Source organism: Stegostoma tigrinum, chromosome 21 (genome assembly GCF_030684315.1).
Source record: "Stegostoma tigrinum isolate sSteTig4 chromosome 21, sSteTig4.hap1, whole genome shotgun sequence".
In the NCBI taxonomy this organism is placed as follows: domain Eukaryota; kingdom Metazoa; phylum Chordata; class Chondrichthyes; order Orectolobiformes; family Stegostomatidae; genus Stegostoma; species Stegostoma tigrinum.
Genome location: NC_081374.1, coordinates 39,602,382 through 39,627,021, shown reverse-complemented (window position 1 = coordinate 39,627,021; position 24,640 = coordinate 39,602,382). Strand labels below are relative to the sequence as shown.

The 24,640-nt window shown below is 41.8% G+C and overlaps 1 protein-coding gene across 8 annotated transcripts; it reads left to right on the top strand.

Moving 5' to 3' along the window:
• Positions 1–319: 319 nt before the first annotated feature.
• On the top strand, positions 320–24,022 carry dclre1b (DNA cross-link repair 1B). Of its 8 annotated transcripts, XM_048553505.2 has the most exons (6): positions 331–556; positions 1,390–1,582; positions 5,991–6,206; positions 8,408–8,573; positions 20,200–20,382; positions 21,846–24,022. In XM_048553505.2, the coding sequence occupies exons 3-6, from the start codon at positions 6,018–6,020 to the stop codon at positions 23,081–23,083; spliced, it is 1,776 nt and encodes a 591-aa protein (XP_048409462.1). In that variant the 5' UTR covers positions 331–556; positions 1,390–1,582; positions 5,991–6,017; the 3' UTR covers positions 23,084–24,022. The 8 variants fall into 8 exon arrangements, with proteins under 8 accessions (XP_048409464.1, XP_048409462.1, XP_048409463.1 ...); XM_048553507.1 differs by lacking the exon at positions 1,390–1,582 and having other exon boundaries at positions 320–408; XM_048553506.2 differs by lacking the exon at positions 1,390–1,582 and having other exon boundaries at positions 331–543.
• The last annotated feature ends 618 nt before the right edge of the window (positions 24,023–24,640 follow it).

The following is a 24,640-nucleotide window of genomic DNA, read 5'->3' as shown; positions in this document are numbered from 1 at the left end:
GTTCTGCTTGGTTTGTTTCTCAGTTTAACACAGCCAGGTGCAGTGGTAACAAGACGCAGGAACGTCCTGCTCCTCTGATGCTGCTTTGCCTGCTGCGTTCATCCAGCTCCGCACCTCGACATCTCAGATTCTCCAGCATCTGCAGTTCCGGCCATCCCAGAGGCAGTTGCAGTACCCGCTTTCGCTAAGTCCTCCACCTTAGATGGCGCTAATCTCAAACGGGAAAGCTCGGTTTGGCTTCCAGTGTTGTTCCACCCACAACCACTCTGATTGGACAGATTTCACATAGGTGCAGGCTGAGTGGTCATTATAGGTGTCAGTCAAACACAAGTGCAGTCCGCGGCCGGTGGTGGACCGCGAGGATCTGTTTTTGAATTCAGTGACCGTTGAAGTGAGGCAGGCGCATAGGTGACTGGCAGTTAATTTTAACGTTACCGCATTTCCCCTGAGTCCTGGTCCGAAAGAAATATGCAAGTGATTGGAAAGCAGCCCCTTCAGTTTCCACCCGAGGGTGATGGACAAGCGGCCTGAACTCACCCAAAGGTGCTGCCTCAAGGTGGGGTACCGAATGGAGTGATTTATGGGTGTAGGGTACCTACTGAGCGGTCAGATTTATGGGTGCAGGGTGCCTACTGAATGGTCTGATTTATGGGTGTAGGGTTCCCGCTGAATGGTCTGATTTATGGGTGCAGGGTGCCCGCTGAGTGGCCTGATTTATGGGTGCAGGGTGCCTACTGAATGGTCTGATTTATGGGTGCAGGGTGCCTACTGAATGGTCTGATTTATGGGTGTAGGGTGCCTGCTGAATGGTCTGATTTATGGGTGCAGGGTGCCCGCTGAGTGGCCTGATTTATGGGTGCAGGGTGCCTACTGAATGGTCTGATTTATGGGTGCAGGGTGCCTACTGAATGGTCTGATTTATGGGTGTAGGGTGCCTGCTGAATGGTCTGATTTATGGGTGCAGGGTGCCCACTGAGTGGCCTGATTTATGGGTGCAGGGTGCCCGCTGAATGGTCTGATTCATAGGTGCAGGGTGCCTACTGAATGGTCTGATTTATGGGTGCAGGGTGCGCATTGAATAGTCTGATTTATGGGTGTAGGGTTCCAGCTGAATGGTCTGATTTATGGGTGTAGGGTGCCTGCTGAATGGTCTGATTTATGGGTGCAGGGTGCCCGCTGAATGGTCTGATTTATGGGTGCAGGGTGCCCGCTGAATGGTCTGATTTATGGGTGCAGGGTGCCCGTTAGAGGTTTTGTTTTCTGGATAGCTGGTGCTGGGATTTTTTTTGGGGTCTCTGTTCTTTGCGTGCTGGGTACCTGGTAGTGGGGCATATTTTGGCTGCTGAACACTTTTTGGTGTGACAGCACATGTTTGCACACTGTTCACAGGATGGTCTAGATTTAGTGCACTGAACCTACTGCTGGGCTTTGAATGGCCAGAGGTGGGAATTTAGATCATTGGAAGCAATTGTGCTCACTAAGTTTGAATGGTTTATTGCAAATGAACACCTGCTGAAATCCATAATAGATGGTGGAACCTGAAAGTCAATTAATAAATCTGGAATTAAAAGTGAGACTACTGGTGAGTGTGAAACAATTGTCTTAAAAACCATCTGATTCATTTATGAACTTCAGAGAGGGGAATCTACCAACATTAGCTGCTGTTGGCTACATGTGACTCCAGATTAATTTTAGTGTGGTTGACTTATTTAATGATCTCTGTAAAGGCATAGCTAACCAATTGGCCAACTATGGAAAGTTGCCCAAGTGTGTTGAGTCCACAACTGATCCATCAGTTTATACTCAATCATCAGCAAAGTGACAGAAGGTGTGGTCAACAGTGCTATCAATTGGGACTTGTACAACAGAAACTTGTTCACTGAAACTTGGTTTATGTACTGCCAGGGTTATTCAGATCCTTATCTTATAACTTTGTTAAACACATGGATAAAACAGCCAAACTCCAGAAGTGAGAGTGACTTCCCTTGAAATCAAGGTGCATTTGACCTAATATGACATCAAGGAGCCTTATTAAAATTGGAGTCAGTGGAATTTGGGCAGATGGGGGAAATGCTTCACTACTAGAGCCATAGCTAGAAAAAGGAAGATGGCATTTGACCTCCGTCATCTCAGTTTCAGGACATCACTGCGGGCATTCTTCAGGATAATGTCATAGGCCAATGATCTTCAGCTGCTTCATCCATCACCTTCCTTCCATCGTAAGGTTAGAAGTCGTGACGTTAAACCATCCATGAACAATGCTCATAGCACTTCTGAAGACTGATGCTGGGGCAGCCCATGTCCATTTGCAGTCAGACCTGGACAACTTGCAGGCGTGGGCTGATGAATGGCCAATATGTTCATATCAAACAAGAGAATCTGACTGTCTCCCCTTGACATTCAATTACTGTCATTGAATTGCACTCTCTTAACTGTTACTGTTGTTCAGGTACAGTAAGAAAATAGGGAAATTAATAGAATGTAATAATTTACTGTGAGTGGAATTTAATGCACAAGTGGGGAAGTACGTTTCAGTTATTCAGAGCACTGGCGATGCCGGATCCTATGCACCATATTGATTATTTTATTTAAAAAAGTATGTAGAGAGAGAAAGTAGGAACTGCTGATGCTGGAGAATCTGAGATAAGTAGATGTAAAGCGGATGAACACAGCAGGCCAAGCAGCGTCAGAGGAGCAGGAAAGCTGACGTTTCGGGTCTAGACCCTCCTTCAGAAATCTTAAATACATTGGAGTATTCAGAGAAGGTTTTGTAGACTAATACCTAGAATGGGTGGACCGTGTTGTAGGAGAAGTTGGACTGGCCAGGCTTGTATCTCTTGAAGTTTACAAGAGTATGAGGTTGTTTGATTGAAATGTGCAAAATCTGAAGGACATGGTAGATGTAAAGAGGATGTTTTCACTAATGAGAGAGTCTGGAGCAGGGGTTACTGTTTCAAAAGAAAGTGTCCGCCATATAAAATAGATGAGGCAATTACTTTTCTCAGAGCATCGAGACTCTTTCTGAAAAGGCAGTGGAAACAGAACCTGAATATTTTTAAGGCAGAATGGACAGATGTTTGGTAAGTGAGGGGTGAAATTAAATCAGCATTAGGCATTTTTGTGGATTTGGAGTCATAAATAGATGAGCCATGATCTTATTTAATGGAAGAACAGGCTTGAGGGGTCAAATGGCCTACTCCATTTTTGTATTTTCTTAGAAACCGGTCCAGCAATGTAAAAACTGCGGTTACAAGATTAAAGTCTGAGGCTAAGAATTCTGCAGTAAATAACTTACCTCCTTTCGCTATCTAAGTAACTTAGCTATGTCCAAATTCAGACTTGATTGATATGCTGTTCATTTGCTTGAATGTGTGCAGATCCAAGACCATTCAAGCATCTTGAACCATCCAGGGCAAAACCATCTGCTTGATTGGTACCCCATCCATCACCTTCAACATTCACTTCCTTCATCACTGTCATACAGTGGTAGCAGTGTATACCATTTACAAGATGCACTGTGATGCATCTTCATGGTGCCTTTCACAGCACCTTCCCAATGTATGATCTCCACCATCCAGGAAGATAAATACAGCAAAAACATGAAAATATCACCACGTGCAAATTTCCCTTAAAGCCACACACTTCCTGACTTGGAATTGTATTGTGTTTCTTTGCTGCTGCTGCTAGGTCAGAATCCTGGAACTCAGTCTTCAACAGCACTGTTGGTATAGGTACACCCCGGGAAAGCAGATCTCCTTTCAGAGAAATTACGGATTGGTATTATCTGTTGGTCTAGCCAGCAATGCCACATTTTTATTTATTCATCTGGCTAGCTCTTGCTTGCTAGGCCAGCTTTTATTGCCCATCCTTAATTGCCCACAGGGCAGATAAGAGTCAACCACGTTGCTGTGGGTCTGGAGTCACATGTAGGCCCGATCAGGTAAGGACGGCAGTTTCCTTCTGTAAAGGACATTAGGGAATGAACTGGATGGATTTTTCTGACAATCAGCAATGGCTTCATGGCCATCAGTACTATTAATTCCGTATTTTTTCACTGAATTAGCAATCTACCATCTGCCATAGTGGGATTCAACCACGTCCCCAGAACATTACCCATTACCTGGGTCTCTGGATTAACAGTCCAGTGGTACTACCACTAGCCCTTTGCCTCCCATGAATAAAAGTAGGCTTTCTGCAAGTGAGATTAGAAAGTGTTGCAACCTAGCCTATCCTTGCATGATTCTTACACGTCTGCATCTTTCTGCAAGGGGGACTAGATTGATTGCATGGACCGTTTTTGCTTTGCTTTGCTTTTGGCTTTTGCAGCTCTCGCACCCTTATCTGCTTCGCTGTTTTGCAACTTTAGTGAATGGGTTTATGACCCACAGCAGATCTGCATTTCAGCAAAAGCCATCGTGAGAATGGAAGCTGCCAATTTCTGGGAGTCATACTGACACGTATAGGAACTTAGGAAAATAGGAACAGAAGCAGGATATTCAGCCCCTTAAGTCTGTTCCACCATTCAGTGAGATCATGTCTGGTCTGTTGCCTAATTCCATCTATCTACCTTTGGCCAATATTCTTTGATACCTTTGCTTAGCAAAAATTTTACTGTCTCAGATTTAAAATTAACAACTGATCCAGCATCCATTGCTGTTTGTGGAAGAGAGTTCCAAACACCTACCACATGCATCAGGGCATCTGGCTGTGAACTGAACTGCAACAGTTGCCCCAAAAATATACTGAGGTTGTGGATAGTGGAATTTGGCAAAAAAATTTGAACTTCTCTTGCCACTAACGTTGGACCTGCTCAGAAGCAGTGTCAGCAAGATAAAAGAATAGGAGCAAGTTGCAGCCAATGCTAGAATTTGTGCTGTAAACAAAAAAATGCTGAAAATCACGGGTTCAGGCAGCATCCGTCGAGAGCGAGCAAGCTGATGTTTCGAGTCTAGAAGACTGTTCATCATAGCTCCATAAAGATAAAAGGATGTTGACATTAACTCAACAATGTGAGGATGGAAGGGAGATGTGAGATGAGAACACATTGTCACCACAGCGTTTAGTGAGGGGGATCTCTGATTAACATTGTTCCACTCTACGCTAGTAACATGACATAACGAGATGAGAAGGTAAGATAAAACAGCATGCGTAGGTCAATGGCAGTTTAAGCCTGTTCTGCCATTCGGTATGATTGTGGACAATTGTCTGCTCATTTGGAGAAATGGGAAGAAGGGCATTCTGCAGCTGGCTGTTTGGTCTGTGTGCTGCTAGGCTAAGATGGTACCCAAGGGAAGGATCTATCTTCACAGGAGTCAAATGACCACTGCTTAGAGGTTTCAACACTGGAAAAGTTTGACTTTTCTGCCTAATGTAACTACAGCTGTTTTTAATTTAAAAATAAATTGTATACTGAGGCAACTATTTGCAAAATAACAAAGTGTGGAGCTGGATGAACACAGCAGGCCAAGCAGCATCTCAGGAGCACAAAAGCTGACGTTTCGGGCCTAGACCCTTCATCGGAGAGGGTCTCCGATGAAAGGTCTAGGCCTGAAACGTCAGCTTTTGTGCTCCTGAGATGCTGCTTGGCCTGCTGTGTTCATCCAGCTCCACAATTTGTTATCTTGGATTCTCCAGCATCTGCAGTTCCCATTATCACTCAACTATTTGCAAAACTGGTTTAGAAGGTCTATTTTGACAGTTTCATGGTAGTATCTTTTACTAGTCTGAGCTGAACATGAGACTTTTGATGTACTTTACAACAAAATCTTAAGACTATTCAGTGCTTTTAATATATAATAGACAAGTAGACGATTGTGGAGTTAACTGGTCAGCATACTGATTCCTAGGTTCAAGACTATGGAGACTCACGTGTTCAAGGGCTGCTTTGTGTCAGTCCAGCATGAAATGCTGGTTCAGTGAAATATTAAACTACAGGTTAATTTAAACATCTTATATTGAGTTACAGGAGTAATGTTTCTTATCTTGTGCAGATGCTGACTGTTCACAGATAGCGGGCAATGAATGGTACTTTGATCCCAAATACTCCATTTGCTGTTGATTTCTGGCAGATTCGGAAGTGCAGCCATGTCCGTTTTTTCTTTCTTTCCCACTTGCACAGTGATCATACATCAGGCCTATCCTCCACCTGGTGCAGACCAATATACTGTTCTCCCGTTACTGCCAAGTTGTTGCGTTGGAAGTTTCAGGTAAGGCAAAGTGGCGAGGATTTCAGTGTTCTGTCTTTTTCAGCCTGTGATATAATCCCCACATGCTCTACTAGCCCCTCTGGTACTTCACACAGAAAAACTGTTTATGCCTGTGAATTCTGACTGTTAAGTACAGTCAAGCTATTGTCCAAATGATCTGTTGACCTTCTGTTTCAGAAAGTGCAGATTTACCAGCCCCTGTTGAAGTAGTTAGATTTTCTGTGACCTGAGTTATCAAGAGAAATGTGCATTCCCTTTACTCCAAAATATTTCATGCCACCAGTAATGCATGTAAGGGTTTAAAATAGCTGTCTCAGACCCAAGCAGCTCCCTGCATTGTGTTCTTTTATTTAAAAAGATCTTCTGTGTACGTGGGTAAGCTGACAATATTTATTGTTCTTCTCTACTTACCCTAAAGTCATTAAAACTCAACAACAGTTTATGGCATTTAAATCACATATATAACAGGCCAGGTGGGGACAACACCTGGAATACATCTGTGAACTCGTTGAGTTGTTTGGGTAAAACTAAGGGGGTTTTCTTGTGGTGTAGTGGTAGTGTCCCTATCCTGAACCAAGATGCCCTGGTTCAAGTCCCGCCTGTTTTAGAGGTTACAATAGCATTCTGAGCAGTTGATTAGAAAAGTATGTTAATTTATAAAACTATGCAGCACCATTTTATTTTGCTGCCAACTCACAAATGCCAATATTTATTAAATTCCATTTTGCACTGTGCTGTGGCGGATTGTAAACACAGATCTCTGGGCTACTAATTTAATACCACAGTTGTAAGACCAATGCAGTGCCTATCATTCTAGTCCCCTCACCTTGTTTACTTTTTCTTGGTCTCACTCTTTCCTTCCGTCTCACCTAGATGCCATCTGCTTTTTCTCTGCATTTCCAGGCTCCTTTGTAGATCTTGCTGAGAATCCCATTACAGCATCCTATTTATTCCACCCAAACCCTTTATTTCTCTTTTCCTACAGTTTTTCATTCCACTGTCCTGAAATTGCCATGGGACATTCATATTTGCTCCAAATCTCACTTCAGCCTTTTGAGACTTTTTCTGGAATTTTGACTGTCACTTTTGAAGATGTTGGCCTTCATTATCATGCCTAGCTCCTCTTCAGAATTTACCTTGTCTGTTTGCATAAGGCTCATGGATGTTTTCCTCATTAAAATATTCCCCTTTATGCCCATTCTCAGTGTTTGTACTGAGGTGTTCCTTCATCCCTAATAATTCTGAGTCCATCTTTGCTATTCTAATTGATTTACTCATCCCTTTCAACTTCACTTCCAGACTGACTCCTCTAACATGTCACCACCCTCTGACTTTGTTACCAGGATAGCCCTTTTGATTGAGGCCCAAAATGTCAGCTTTCCTCCTTTTGAGATGCTGCTTGGCCTGCTGTGTTCATCCAGCTGCACACTTTGTTATCTCGGATTCTCCAGCATCTGCAGTTCCTATTATCTCTGATACAATTTTAGCCCTTTTGACTGTCCAGTTCTCTCATTGATTAGATTCTCTCAGACTATTTCAGTTTTCCCCTCTTACATTTTCCTCATTGCTTGATCTTGCACCCTTTTCACAAAATTACTGCTTCCAAACCTTTTCAGATTCTAACTTCCCTCTTTCTGGTTTGCCATTTGCTATAATTTACAGTTTTCTAAAGCTTTATAATTGCTCTGGCTAGTAACTTCATTGTCACTTGATCCTCATTGGTCAGAATTCCATGCCTGGATAAAACACCCACATCTATTTTAAGCTCAGATGTATATGGTTTGTAAATTGTCTAGTACTGCACTATGAGATCAGCTTTGACCCCTTTGTTATTTAAAGTTGGGTGATTTCTTATTGGCTAAGTGCATTTATACTTGTTGAATTAATGCAAGCATTCCTAAACTGTTAATTACTACTACTTGTCACCTTATCCTTTTCTCAGCCTCCGCATGATGTCTTTTTCTTTTACGTTTTGACTGGACTATATCTTTGAATTAGGTCTGTCAAAAATAAAAATTATTTGCGTTATTGTCTCTGCCTCTGACTGACTTGTATCCTGGCCTTTTCATCCCAGATACAATGATCTACCCCTCCCTTTAACCAATGTGTGGTATATTTTTCATTTTCCCCTTAAGAAGCTGATCTCATTTATGAAGTTTCATTATCTGCCTTGACCTGTTTGTTTTTAAATTTTTTGTTAGGTGGATGAAATCTGGATCCACCCATTGGAGTTAGGGGACAGCCATCTCTTAAATCTGGATGAAGTCAGAAAAGAGACCATGACTGTGACATTGATTGATAGCAATCACTGCCCTGGCTCTGTCATGTTTCTTTTTGAAGGTTATTTTGGTACAGTTCTGTACACAGGTATGACAAATATCTTTGAAACCTGTGTTGTGATAATCTGTTCATTTTATTGTAGATTATTTATGAACGCGTCAGTTGAAAATTGAGTTAAGTGTATTTTATATCGCTAAATGTGACTTTAGGGACAAATTAGAGTTTTGTTTTTGTGTGGTCATGGCATGTGTGTGGCTGGCCAGCATTTATTGTCCTTTCCTAGATGTCCCAGAGAAGTTGGCAGTGAACTGCCTTTTTGAACTTCTGCAGTCCTTCTGATGTATGTATACCCACAGTACTGTTAGGAAGGGAGTCGCAGGATTTTGACCCAGTGAAGGTGAAGGAATGGCTATATAGTTCCATGTCATGGTAATCATCCCAGTGTAAGAATGACATACGGCTTTTTGGGGAACTTTCAGGTGGTTACGTTCCCATGTACCTAATACCTTGTCCTTCTAGGTGAGAGAAGCTTGTGTTTGAAAGTTGCTTGTCAAGGACCCTTGGTAAGTACACAGAGATGATGCACAGGCTGCTTCTGTCGATGGTGGAGGGGATGCGGTGTCAGTCAAGAGAACTGCTTTGTGATGCATAATGTTGAGCATCTCAAGTCTTGTTGGAGCTGTACTCATCTAGGAAGGTGGCGATTGTTCTATTCCTGTCTTATGCTATGTAGATGCTGGACAGGCTTTGAAGAGTCTGGAGATGACCTACTTGAAGTGTGGCCTTTGGTCTGTGACTGGTCATGTAGGCAAGGTACTTGTATGGCTGGTCCTGTTTGGTTTCTGGTCAGTAATAACTCTTCAGGATGTTAATTGTGGGGGTTTTAATGATGGTAATACCATTGAATGTCAAGGAGAGATGATTCAATTCTTGCTTGTTAGAGATGGTCATTGTCTAGTATTTCGTGTGATGTACATATTGTTTGTTACTTATCAACTCAAATCTGGACATTGTTCAGGTCTAGTTGAATATGCATATGGGCTGCTTCATTATCTGAAGATAAAGTTGTTAAACACTGTACAATCATCAGTGAAAATCTCTACTTCTAACCGTATGATGGAAGCTGCTGAAGATGATAGTGTTTAGGACACTACTTTCAGGAACTGGCCTTGTGGTATTATCACTAGATTATGAATCCAGAGATCCAGGGAATGTTTGGGGGCCCAGATTCCAGTTTGTCAGATGGTCAGATTTAAACTCAATGAAAATCTGGAAATTAACAGTCTATTGACGACCATGAAACAGTTGCCGATTGTCAGAAAATCTCATTTAATTCACTAACGTCCTTTAGGGAAGGAAATATACCATCCTTAGCGGTTCTGGTCTAGATGTGACTCTAGATCCATAGCATTGGCTGGCTCTCACTGCCCTCTGGGCTATTAGGAAAGGGTATTAAACACTGGGCTGGCCAGCGATGTCCGCGTCCCATTAAAAATAAAAATCTGCTGTAGCTAATGACCAACACTATCTCATAGTTAGTAAAGTGTGAAGCTGGATGAACACAGCAGGCCAAGCAGCATCTCAGGACCACAAAAGCTGACGTTTCGGTCCTAGACTCTTCATCAGAGAGGAGGATGGGGTGAGGGTTCTGGAATAAATAGGGAGAGGGGGGGATGCGGACCGAAGATGGAGAGAAAAGAAGATGGATGGAGAGGAGAGTATAGGTAGGGAGGGGATAGGTCAGTCCAGGGAAGATGGTCGAGGAGGTGGGATGAGGTTAGTAGGTAGGAAATGGAGATGCGGCTTGGGGTGGGAGGAAGGGATGGGTGAGAGGAAGAACAGGTTAGGGAGGCAGAGACAGGCTGGGCGGGTTTTGGGATGCAGTGGGGGTAGGGGAAGAGCTGGGCTGGTTTTGGGATGCCGTGGGGGAAGGGGAGATTTTGAAGCTGGTGAAGTCCACATTGATACCATTGGGCTGCAGGGTTCCCAAGCGGAATATGAGTTGCTGTTCCTGCAACCTTCGGGTGGCATCATTGCAGAACACCTCCGCTCGGTTTGCAGTAAACAACTGCACCTCCCGGTCGTGAACCATTTCAACTCCCCCTCCCATTCTTTAGATGACATGTGCATCATGGGCCTCCTGCAGTGCCACAATGATGCCACCTGAAGGTTACAGGAACAGCAACTCATATTCCGCCTGGGAACCCTGCAGCCCAATGGTATCAATGTGGAATTCATCAGCTTCAAAATCTCCCCTTTCCCCACCGCATCCCAAAACCAGCCCAGCCTGTCTCTGCCTCCCTAACCTGTTCTTCCTCTCACCCATCCCTTCCTCCCACCCCAAGCCGCACCTCCATTTCCTACCTACTAACCTCATCCCACCTCCTCGACCATCTTCCCTGGACTGACCTATCCCCTCCCTACCTCCCCACCTACACTCTCCTCTCCACCTATCTTCTTTTTTCTCCATCTTCGGTCCGCCTCCCCCCCCTCTCCCTATTTATTCCAGAGCCCTCACCCCATCCCCCTCTCTGATGAAGGGTCTAGGCCCGAAACGTCAGCTTTTGTGCTCCTGAGATGCTGCTGGGCCTGCTGTGTTCATCCAGCTTCACACTTTTTATTATCTTGGATCCTCCACCATGTACAGTTCCCATTATCTCTGATACTGTCTCATAGTTGTCCAGTTTTGAATTGCTAGATCTGTTCAAAACGTCAGGCTGTTGTTTTACCAGTCTGGGAGACACCTCTTCCAATCTTGACACAAGATTTTAATAAGGAGGACTTTGCAATGTTGACAGAGCCGTGTATACCATTGTTGCTTCCATGAGGTACATCCAGTTTTATTCCTTTCTTTCTTGGTTTGATGCAGCTGAATGGCTTACTGAGTGAGTTCAGATGACATTTGTGAGTCAGTCATGTTGTGTGCGGGTCTGCAATCACACACAGGTCCAATCTCTTCTGTTAGTGAACCAGATTTGTGACAATTGACAATGATTTAATGGTCACTATTAGACTGGCTTTAATTCGAGATGTATTCATTTAGTTGTAAATCCCACAGTGACCATGGTAGAATTGAACCCATGTTTCTAGAGAAATAGCCTGGACATTATAACTATACCATCATCTCCATTGGTTAAAATTCCAATCTAAGCTATGTTGAGAAGGAAGGTATTAATTGGAGACTGCTATGTCATTTTGCAGAAGAAACATGGGGAGATACATGAAAGCAACTGGTATGCCTCCTCTCACGAGGCTGTCTAAAGTTGAAAGATAAAACTTCCTAAATCATGCAGAATATTTAATGGAGTTTGAATGTTTGAAATCCAGTGGCTACAGAGAGTTTTGCTTCTATTACTTCAAAAATGAATGTTCTTTTAATTCTGCTTGAAGCTTTCAGAAGACTTTTATTGGAGCTAGCAAGCAAAATATCTCAAGTTGCCACTCACATTTAGTTTGAAACTTGTTCAGTTTGATCAAACACCACAAGGACCGTTATACTTTTCTATTACCCTTTACAATATAATGAAAATTCCAGTCTTTTTATTCACCTCAGCAGGGCTGGAAAATATTAGTTTTCCTGAAGTTGTCTGGCTTAGCTTTTCAGCTTGCCAAAATAGAACAAGTTATTCAAACTTTCATCCTAAATAAATCCCTAAAAGTATGTAAGACACACCCTTGGGAGGGGAGATAACTTGCCAGGAAAGGATTTGAGAGTGTGCAGTAAAAGGGATGCAGCTGGATAGCACAGACATAAATAAAAGGAAGATAAACACTTATTTTTAAGCATTCTTTTTCAGATCACTGCAGCTGGAAGTAATTGAATGCCTTTGGTGAGTGAAATTTTTCCAGCGTTGCTGAATGTTGACTCAGAAAACCATGTAGAAAAGTCATGGAACATTACAGCCCAGTGCAGGCTCTTTGGCCCTCGATGTTGCGCCGACCTGTGAAACCAAACAAGCCCTCAATTTAAAGCTATGGCCCCTCATTGCTAGCCATCTCCATCTGAGGAAAAAGGCTGTCACTGTCCTCCCTATCTAATCCTCTGATTACCTTGTATTTCTCTATTAGGTCAACTCTTAACCTTCTTCTCTCTTAACAAAAACAGCCTCAAGTCCCTCAGCCTTTCCTCATAAGACCTTCTCTCCATGCCAGGCAACATCCTGGTAAATCTCCTCTGCACACTTTCCAGTGCTTCCACATTCTTCCTATAATGCAGCGACCAGAACTGTATGCAATACTCCAAGTGCACCAGAGATTTGTACAGCTGTAACATGACCTCATGGCTCTGAAACTCAATCCCTCTATCAATAAAACCGAACACACTGTACGCCTTCTTAATCATGGTATTCGTTGCAGATTTGCTACTCAAAAACTTGTTGAGTAGGTGGAAAGGAAAAAGTAACCAGTTAGCTATAGCAGATTACAATGCCCTGCAGCTTGTAGTCTACAAACGTTGTTTTCCTTGTTTATTAATGCATTCTTTTTATTCATTTGTTTAAACATTGTTACAGGAGCTCCACCTGGTGGCTCAACAGGCCACTGCACTAAGTGATGTGGCATTTGCTTGATCCTCCTGTTAGTTGATCTTAATCTGTCAAATTGCTGGCATTTTATAACTGACATTTTCCTACTGGCTGTACAGGTGAAAATTTGACATTCTTCTCTCTCTCTCTCTTTCACTCTTGCTCCCCCTGCACCCCACCCAACCACCACCACCATTGCAAAACTTAAGTGTTGCAGGAAAATTCACTTGTTTGTTCATTTAGGACATGATTTGACTTGATGATGATGCCCTCTATAGTCAAATAGCTTAATTACTTCACTACTTGAACCGATAGATCGGTTGAGTAAACAGCCAGAAGACGACTAATGACTGTCCAAAAGATAAAAAAAACTCAAGAGTATCACAGTGGGATTAAGTAAACAAATTTAAAGGTGAAATTGACCTTTAAAAGCACAGTGGGTTTTTTTTGCCTTCTATCAGGTACATAGTTAACAAGAGTGAAAAATGTTCACTGAAGATTACTATGATATTTCCTAGTTTCATTTCAGTTTTTCTTTTAAAAGTAATAATCCACATTTACAAAGCTGTGATGGTTTCTGTTTCACCACTGTTTTTGGCAGGATATTTCTTTATTAGCTTTAGCAATTTTTGTACATAAAAAGAAACTTGTCCCTGGCATGGTTATTTTAACTTGTGCCCTTTCAATGCACTCAGATCTTTTGACCTCCAGAATACTGAAAACCAGATATACAACCCAAGATGCATTTTGAGATTCTAAGGAAGTCCCTATGTGACCTATGTAGAAATTCCTCAGTAAAACTGAATTCCTGATATGCTGTTTCCCTGTTATCCAAGTCCTCTGCAAAATTGGAGTTTTTGGAGACAGTTCCAATGTTACTTGTCCAGCTGCTTACCCAGGAAGTGTTGGGCAGAGAAATTCTCATCTAATTACACTATCACAGTTCCGTCCTGTTACCTGCATACCTGCTCACCTATTCGCTAACATTTACACCAAGCATTTAATACAGTGACAGCTAGTGACATTAAAAAAAGTGGTGTATCTTGTCTCCTGTTTGATGCTACAGCAAACTGACTGAGTTCTTGGATTGTTGCTGCACTCTGCGTTTCTGAAGAAGGCAGGCTCTGAATACCTAATCAGAAATGTGGAGCAACATTAGAGCCTGGAAAAGTAGAAGTAGGGTAGAAATTGATGATTGGTGCTCTGAAATATCTGAGCCCTTGTTTTAACTGCAGCAAAAATGATAGTTTGCCAATTTAATGGTGCCCCCAATTTTCTCCAGAACACCTAAATGTTCTATTGGATTGTGTGGATTGGTTGGAGTGGCAGCTAGAAGCAATGAGGAATTTACAAGAACCAGGGGGTGTGATGGATGGCAGTTTAAGCAAGGTAGAAAATCCACACATACAGTCAAGTCAATGGGTTACATTGTGAAAGGTAGAGGTAGTAAGAGGTGCAGAAGTATCTTGTGTCTATCTCCATCTCAAACAAGTATGCTACATTAGAAATTGCAGGCGATGATGGCTTTTCAGGGGAACGTAGCACTGACAGCTGTGCCACTGGTATTGTGACTGGCTCTACTTTATTGAGGACTATTCAGGTTCCAAGTGATTGATTATGATAGGAGATTCTCTAGTTGGGTACAGAGAGACTTTTCTGCAGGTGACAGTGAGACATCAGTATGCTGTGTAGCCTCCCTATGCCAAGATCAAGTATGTCTCTGAGAGGATGCTGAATTTTCTCAAAGGGGCGAGTGGCTGACAGGTGGTTGTTGTACATGTTGGTACCAATGACGTAGGTAGAGAAAAGAATGAGATTCTGAAGAGAGAGTGTAGGAAATTAGGCAGGAGATTAAAAAGTAGGTCCTGGATGTTAGTAATATCGGGATTATATCTGGTACCATGTGCAAATGAATGTATGGCTGAGGTGCAGGGGGCAGGGATTCGCATTTTTCGATCATTGGAGTCTCACATGTAGAAGTGACCTGTGTGAGAAGTACTGTTTGCACCTGAATTTGAAGGGGACCAGTATCTAGGCAGGGAGATTGCTAGTGCAACTCTGGAGGCTTTAAACAAGTTGTGTTTGGTTGGCTCACTGAGCTGGTTTGTTGTTCTGCAGATGTTTCATTATCCTGCTGGGTAAAATCATCAGTGCAGCCTCCAATGGAGCACTGTTGTGCTTTCCCGCCTGTTATTTAAAGCCTGGTGTCTGTTAAGCTCGGTTACCACACTTCCAGTTTTACTTCACATTGGAGTATACGTAAGATCTAGCTGTGTGTGTTTGTTGATGGCCTTCTTAGTGGAGAACGAGGCCTCTAGGAATTCCCATGCTTGTCTCTGCTTGGCCTGTCTCAGGATCCTGGTGTTGTCCCAGTTAAATTGGTGATTTTCCTATCCATGTGGATGAAGATGAGTGAGTATTGGTTGTGTCTTTTTGTTGCTAATTGATGTCTATACTGTTGTGGCTATTTTTCATCCTGTCAGTCCAATGTTATGTTTGTCATGGTCTTTGCTGGGGATCTGGTATATTACGTAGGTCCTGTCCAAATTGGGTAACGGGACTTTGGTTTGGGTAGCAGTTGGCGTAGGGTTGATGTGGGTTTGTCTGCCACTTTGATGCCCAGTGGTTTTAGGAGTCTTGTGGTCAGTTAAGTGTATTCTTGATGTAAAGTAGCATGTTGAGTGTGTTGAGGCCTGCAGTATCTTCCGGATGTCATTCATGTAACAGGCAGCTTCTGACTCAGTTTTTTGGGTTCCGTTGTCCTTGAATACTCGGTGAAGGTACTCTATTTCTTTTTGACCTAGTTCTGTGTTGCTGCAATGTATCACTGCCTGTTTAAATAGAGTTTTCATGCAATTTCATTTGTGGGTGTTAGGGTCGTTGCTGTTGAAATTCAATACCTGGTCAGTGTGTGTGGCTTGCCTGTGTACTTTTGTTAGGAAATCCCTGTTGATCCTGTGTTCCACCATGACGTCCAGGAATGGGAGCTATTTGTTCCATTCCACTTCCTTGGTGAATCTGATCCCGGTAAGAGTGTTGCTTATTAGTTTGTGTGTCTCCTCTAGCTTGGTCCATTTAATAATTATGAAGGTGTTGTTCATGTATTGTATCCATAGTTTCAGTTGGATTAGCAGAATGGCCAGCTGTCGAGTCTCTGTCGCTACTTCAGCTATTAGTCTGGAGATAGGTGATCCCATGGGAGTCCCATTGATCTGTTCATATATTTGACCATGAAAGGGTAAGTGGGTAGTGAGGCATAGGTCCAGTAGCTTCAGCATGTTGTCTGTGCAGATGGTGTCACTCGGGTCTTGTTCTTGTTTTAGTAGTGTTGCCAGTGTTTCTGTTTCTAGTGATATGCCTATCGATGTGAATATGGCAGTAACGTCAAATGATACCATGGTCTCCTTGTCATCTATTCTTCTGTCCTTGATGGAATTTAAGAACTTTTGGGTTGAGTGGGTAACTGGCTGATGAGATGCTTTAGTCTCCTTTGTAACTCCTTGGCTAATCTGTGTGATGGCGTGGGCATGGCCTGACAGCGAGATGTTGCACAAACAACACCCAGATACTATAGGAAAGACTGAAAGGGGAGGGTGGGTGTCAAGAAAGGACGGGCAGTGGTGTTTGTAGTTAGCTACAACATGAGGCCTGTACTTAGGTATTCCTGGGAGTAAATCCAGTGAAGTTTTAAGGGTGGAACTGAGATCTCCTTATTGGGATTGTACAGTACGCCCCCAAGAGTCAGCAAGAAATTCAGATGCAGATTTATAAGGAGAACTTGGCTATCTGTCATGGTAGGGATTTTAACTTTGCTGACATAGACTGAGACTGCCATAGTGTTAAGGGCTTGGATGGAGAGGAATTTAAATGTGTACAAGAAAATTTTCTTGTTCAGTGGATGTACCGACGAGAGAGAGAGAGAGCAAAACGACCTTCCCTTGGGAAATAAGGCAGAGCAAGTGACTGAGGTGTCAGCGGAACAGCGTTTTGGGGCCAGTGATCACAATTCTATTGTTTTTAAAATAAAGGAAAACCTAATCAGAAAGTTAAAGTTCTAAATTGGAGTAAGGGCAATTTTGAGGATATCAGGCAAGAACTTCCAACAGTTGATTGGGACAGGCTCTTCATAGGTAAAGGGACAGTTGGAAAGCTGAGACAGTCAAAAATGCAACAGAAAGAATCCAGAGTAGATATATTCCTGTTAGTATGAAGGGCAAGGCTGGTAGGTGTAGGGAATATTGGATGAAGAGAAATTGAGCCTCTGGTCAAGTAAAGGAAAGGGGCATGTGGTTGGTATAGAAACCTGGGGCCGAGTAAATGCTTTGAAGAGTATAAGGGAGTTGGAGTATATTTGAGAGAAATCTGGAGGCCAAAAACGGGTCATGAGAAAGTTTTGGCAAGTAGGGTTGAGGCGAATCCAAATAGATTCTATACATGGATTAAGGGCAAAGGAGTAGTGCCCCTTAAGAATCAACAAAGCCACCTATGTGTGGAACAGTAGGAGATGGATGAGATACTGACTGAGTATTTTGTGAAAGTATTTACTGTAGTGAGGGATGTGGAAGTTAGAGAACTTGGATAAATAAATAGTGATATCTTGAAATGTCCATGTCATAGAGGACGTGGTGCTGGATATCTTAAAACATGTAAAGGAGAATAAATACTCAGGACCTGATCGGGTGGATCCTAGAACTTAGTGGGAAGCTAGGAAGTGACTGCTGGGCTCCTTCCTGAGATAATAATATCATTGATAGGCATGGGTGAGGTGCTGGAAGACTGGAAGTTGGCAAATTGGTGCCGTTATTCAAGAAAGGTGGCAAGGAAAAGCCAGGGAACCATAGACCAGTGAGCCTAATGTCACTGGTTGGGAAGTTGTTGGAGGGGATTCTGAGGGACAGAGTTTACATGTATTTGGAAAAAGCAAGGACTAATCAGGGATAGTCAACATGGTCTTGTATGTGGGAAATCGTGTCTGAAGGGTCAGAATCAAAGAGACATACAGCTCGGAAACAGACCCTTTGGTCTAATTCATCCATGTCAACCTAAATAAATCTAGTCCCATTTGCTCTGTAAACAGTTCCTGTTCATATACCCATCCAGCTGCCTTTTAAATGGTGTAATAACACCAGCCTCCATCACTTCCTATGGCAACTCATGCCGTACATGCACCACCCTCTGTATGAAAATGTTGCCTCTTAGATCCCTTGTAAACCTTTCCTCTCTCATCTTAAACCTATGCCCTCTAATTTTGGACTCCCTCACCCTGGGGAAAAGACCTTGTCTATTTACCCATTCCATGCCCCTCATGATTTTACAAACCTCTATAAGTTCACCCCTCGGCCTCCGATGCTGCAGGGAAAATAGCCCCAGCCTATTCAGCCTCTCCCTGTAGCTTAAGCTTTCCAACTGTGGCAACATTTTCGTAAATCTTTTCTGAACCCTTTCAAGCTTCACAACATCCTTCTTATAGCAGGGAGACCAGAATTGCATACACTATTCCAACTGTGATCTAACCAATGTCCTGTACAGCCGCAACATGACCTCCCAACTCCTACACTCAACGCACTGGCCAGTAAAGGCAAGCGTACTGAACACCGCCTTCACTATCCTATCTACCTATGACTCCACCTTCAAGAAACTATGAACCTTCACGCCAAGATCTCTTTGTTCAGCAACACTTCCAAGACCTTACCATTAAGTGTATAAGTCCTGCTCCGATTTGCCTTTCAAAAATGCAACACCTCACATTTATCAAAATTAAATTCCATCTGCCACTCCTTGGGCTATTAGCTCATCTGATCAAGATCCTGTTGTACTCTGAAGTAATCTTCTACGCTGTCTGCTACACCAACAATTTTGGTGTCATCTGCAAACTTATTAACCATATCTCCTATGTTCACATCCAAATTATTTGTATAAACGACAAAAAGCAGTGGACCCAGCACTAATCCTTGTAGCGTACTGCTGGTCACAGGCCTCCAGTCTGAAAAGTAACCCTCCACTCCCACCCTCTGTCTTCCACATTTGAGCTAGTTCTATATCCAAATACCTAGTTCTCCCTGTATTCTGTGTGATCTAACCTTGCTAACCAGTCTACCATGAAGAACCTGGTCGAATGCCTTACTGAAATTCATATACAAAATGTCTACTGCTCCGCCCTCATCAACATTCTTTGTTATTTCTTCAAAAAACTCAATCAACTTCGTGAGACATGATTTGCCATGCACAAAACTATCTTGACCATCTATCCTTGCCTTTCTAAATACATGTAAATCCTATCCCTCAGGATTCCCTTCAACAACTTGCCCACCATCGATGTCGGGCTCACTGGTCTACAGTTTCCTGACTTTTTCTTACCATGTTAGGGTTGGTTGGCTAGCTAAGCTGGTTTGTTGTTCCACAGACGTTTCGCTACTGTGCTGAGTAGCATCCTCAGTGCAGCTTCTGATGAAGCATCAGTGTGTTTTCACGCCTGGTTTTTAAACTCTGGGGTCTGTTGCGATGGATTGCCTCACTTCCGGGTTTCCTCTGTAGTGGAATGTATATGGGGTCGAGTTCAATGTGTTTATTACATGCTTCGTGGAGTCCATGCTTCCAGGAATTCTTGTGCTTGTGTCTGCCTAGCCTGTCCCAGGATCTTGGTGTTGTCCCAGTCGAAGTCGTGGTTCTCCTTGTACTCACTCATCTCAATCCACATGGACAGGGAGAACCACGACTCCGATAATGTTAGAAGCTGGTGGTGACCTTAGAGGTTTATAAAATCATGAAGAGTGTGGATAGGATGAATAGCCAAGGATTCTTTCCCCAGAGTGAGCAAGTGCAAAACTAGAAAGCATAGGTTAAAGGTGAGAGGGGAAAGATTTTAGAGTGACCTAAGGGGCAAAGTTTTGTACAAGGGTGGTGCGTGTATGGAATGAGGTGCCAGAGAAAGTTGTGGAGGCTGGTACATGAATTAACATTTAAAAGGCGTCAGGGTGGGTAAATGAATAGGAAGGATTTAAAAGAATATGGATAAAATGCTGGCAAAATGAGACTAGATTAATTTAGGATATTTGGTCAGCATGGACAAGATGGACCAATGGGTCTGTTTCCATGCTGTACAACTCTCTGACGCTCAGATTTGTGTGAGAGAAAACCTTAGGGATGCTGAAAATCATTCAAAGTACGAGACTTTGCTTTTTTTAATATAGCAGATTTCCGTTACACACCTATGATGTTTACTTATCCGCCACTGAACACGGAAAGAAGGATAGATCTCCTATATCTAGACAATACCAACTGTGACCCTGAGTTCATGGTGCCTTCCCGTGAAGAAGCTACTGATGCGATTAAGGCAATAATCAGCGCTCACCCAGAACACAATGTGGTCATTGGTAAGAATGTGGCAAATCTTGACTTTCCTGCTACTTGCCTTGATTTAAGGAACTTAGCCCCTTTCCTGGAGTCATTGTTGAGTTAATGAAATATAAAAATATGATATAACATGATGGCTTATGGCAGGTGCCTACTTTGTTTGAATATCTGTGCTAATAGGATAGACACAGAATGCAGACATGAAGGGAGAGATTCTCATTTTTGTAATGTACTTTTAACATATTCAGATAAGCTTTGAACCTTCATACTGCTAGTTTGGCTTGCATGTGCTGGCTGACGCTGAGGCTGAAATATTGATCTTAATTTAAGCTTGTATGCTCAGCTATTTTCTGCGAGCAGTACACAGCTGACAACATTGCCAGTGAGAGATGCAAGCAGACCTGTCTGCAACAAAGATTGATTTCTGACCATTGAAATCTGACCACACAACTGAAGTTCCTTATTTCTGGAACATTCCCATGATTCTTTTCTGGAGTCTCTCTTTAATGCTTTCCCATCTTTTCTGAAATCTGATACCAAGCACTGAGCTTAATATCCCAGTTAAGGCCAAACCAATGTATTATACACGTTTAATATAACCTTGCTGTTATACGCTGTGCACCCAATAACAGGGCCTAGGATACTGGATGCTTTTTTAACATGCCCTCAATTAGTTTTGGTATATTAAATGACTTGCACACATTTACATTGACTCCAAATTTGCAATTCATTTCAACGCGTGTAATAGAAACATTTGTGGAAAACAGGAAAATTATGTCCGTGATTGTATTCTGCTTGATTGGACGTTGTGTTTTTATTTTTTTCAATGATAGTAATCTTGCCACTAAGTCAGGAGATAATGGATTCAAGCCTTGAATGTATAATCTAATCTGAAACCTTAGAGAAGGAACAAACAGAAATCCTTTTCATTGTGAAGTTTTGCCTGTCTTTCTGTCTGTCTTTGTTTCTAAAATGTGATGTACTGTGGGCAGTGTGTCCTGGACAATAATGACCAAGTGCTACCGAAAACAAATTACCTCAACATCATAAAAAGGAAACAAAGAACTGCACATGCTGGTAATCTGAAGCAAAAATAGGAGGTGCCTCACCAGGTCTGGCAACATCTTTGGGAAAAAAGTGTTAATATTTTGAGTTTAATGATCTTTCGAAGGGTCACTGGACTCAAAACGTTGACTCTGTTTTTCTCTCCATAGATGCTGCCAGACTTGATGAGCTTCTGCAGCACATTTAATTTTTAGCTCAACGTCATCTCTGTGCTATTTTTGACTGCCATGCTTTTTGCATTCCAATAGTTAGCTATACTTAAAAGGTACTTAATTAGTTGTGGTGTTTATTATATCATATTGTTAACATAAAAGAACCTAGATAGATGTTTTTTCTTTTTTCATTCTTTCCCCTTTATCTTCATTTTTACCCATTTGAGCAAATTATATTTGAACAATGATGCTACTTGTAATTACAGGTCTGTATAACTTGGGTAAAGAATCATTATTAATAGAACTGGCTATGACATTTAAAACTTGGATTGTGGTGAGTCCTCGGAGACTTCAGATGTTTCAACTTTTGGGACTGTGTGATGTCTTCACTTCAGAGGTGGGGGCAGGAAGAATCCATGTAGTAGACCAGAATGAAATTAACCGCTTCAATATGGTCAAATGGAATCAGAAGTGCCCTACGATTGCTATTATCCCCACAAGCCGAAAAATAAGAGTCTGGCATAGGGATGTACATGTCATTCCCTATTCAGATCACTCCTCATTTCAAGAGTTGCAAGAGTTTGTGGCTAGACTGAAACCTTGTACAATTATCCCTGTGGTGAAAACTAAGGCATGTGAAGCATACTTCTGTCAATACCTCAGTCCAGTTGATGATTTAAAACAAATCCACGTTCCAGAAACAGTGAAAGAATTTATGCAAAAGAAGGCAAAATGCAATAAAATGCTTCTTCACTCACATACAAGACTAAGATCTCTAATTATTCCAAAGGGTGTCATTTTTGAGTCACCAGAGAAAGTGCAGCACGACGACAGTGGTATTGACTGCTTGTGTACAGAAATACCAAGTTCTGAGAGCAATAAAGAGGCGTTACAAAATAATGACAAAGTACTGGTCCCATCAAAACATGTTTGGCAAGACAGGACTGAAGACAGCAATCCGAGTGTGGTAGGGAAGACTACTAATATCAAGGATAAATTGTGTGAAGAAAACATTAACAAAACACAGGTACCATTAAAACAAAAAATAAGAGTTTCTTTGTTCAAAGAACAGAAATCCAATGTGCCTTTATTTAGGGTGCCAGTGAGGTCAAGACAGACTTCATTGCTGAACTGGTGCCAAGATGGGAAATCTGCACGTCACTGTTTAGCAAAGCAACCAAATAGCAGCAGCAGTCCTACCTTGCAGCAGTCCCATAGGCTATCACTGCTGAATGCAAGCACATCATTGACAGCAAATGGGCAGAGTTCATCATATGCTTCTGTGGGGCAAGATAATGGAGAACAACAAAAATTTGAACAAACTGTGTCTGCTTCCATTTCAAATGCTGGCAAGACATGGAAAAGTGAACAAAGTTTTACTGGTGAAAACTGTGAGACTCCAGTGCAGAGTTGGTGTTATGCCAGTCTGCAATCTTTTGATGATATTGTTGAACAATATTTTAAGAAGAGGAGTAAAACACTTATGAGAAACACAGTGGGTTAGTCTGTCATAGACAACCAGTAATACAGAAATGAATGTTGTTTTACCAGGAATCCTGCAACTTGGTGTTTTGCACAGGACATTTATTCTTATTCCCAAATGCCCATGATGCTGGTTCACATTTCCTGGGTCATTTCCAATTGTTTGTGGGCTCTGGTAGGCATATACACAGAACTGGTTAAAATTGTTGAAAAGCATTAACAAATGCAGCAAAGCTCAGTACTTGCAAATTGTCAAACTTTACAAGGGTATTTGTGTCCTTGCACTCCACTTTGATTGTTGGTCATCAAAGCAGAAGATAACTTTGGAAACAGTACCAATCTGAATTAAAAATGTTAACAAGAACTTGAATTTATTTTTTCAATATTTTATTCTTTCATTTTATAGAATGAAACGCTTGGTAGGGTATTTTGACTATATCTAATAAAATAAAAAGGTATGCACAGCAAAGTGAAGTAAAATGTTACAGTCTTGATTTGCAAACCCACATCAAAGCTGACAGATTAAGAGAGCTGAGCCCCATTATAAGACTGAATAAAACAGATAGGAAGGGCGAGCAACTGGTAAAGTTTAAGAGTACTGATATGCTATCTACTTTTCCAAAGAGATATCTGATGGATTTTTAATCAATCATGTATGGATGTTTTTCAAAGTTCATTTTTTTAATCAGGTGCTTTGTGTATGTCCATATTGTTGAGTAGTTGACGTGAACAACAGCAAAATATGTCATTACCATCTTACCTTAAGCCTTTAGCTATGATGGTCATAAACTGGTCATGTAGAAGTGATCATGACACTGATTTACTTTCCAGCTTTTTCTCTTGTTTACTACCATCATATGTTTATGTCAGATGATGTAGTCAAGCTTGGAAATTTCCTATGTTGAATTTTACCTCCTCCTACTGAATCATTAAATATTATTATGCTACAGCCCAAAAAAAAGTGTCGTAATTTTCTGAATAGAGAACTCATCTTTTCCCTAAGCATTTACCTGGAAGTTCATGTTCATATTATACATAGTAACAAATAAAAGATTTATTTGAGCTGGATTTCCAGGCTTCAATTTTGAACAGAAATTAAGTACCTACTGGTATGTCTTGATTTTGTTTTTACATTTCCATTTATTTACATGCATAGAAATCTTTAAAATATTGTCTGAATTGAAGTCCTCAAATAGTTTATGCATCTCTACTACATCGTCCGCCCTCTTATCCCTATACATGCCATTATCTCACACATTGTCTTCATCCATGTCAGCAATGTCATTATCCTAGAGATTTTTAATCTTCTGAACTATGTGGGGTATTTATGAAAGAAAATCCTGTTCAAGCAGGATCCAGATTGAAGCTTAGACATCAGATTTTTTTTTTGATCCATTGGATAATTGGAAAAGGGTCTGGCTTCTTCCAGTTGCTGAATAGTGTAAATAAGTCTGCTTCTGACTAGAGCCACTTACTATATTTCACTCTTGGTGCAACTGTTTAGATGTTCGGTTATGGCTGACACCTGATGGTTAACTGGCCTGTCAGATCCTTATGGATACCGTTAAGATCTGTGCAG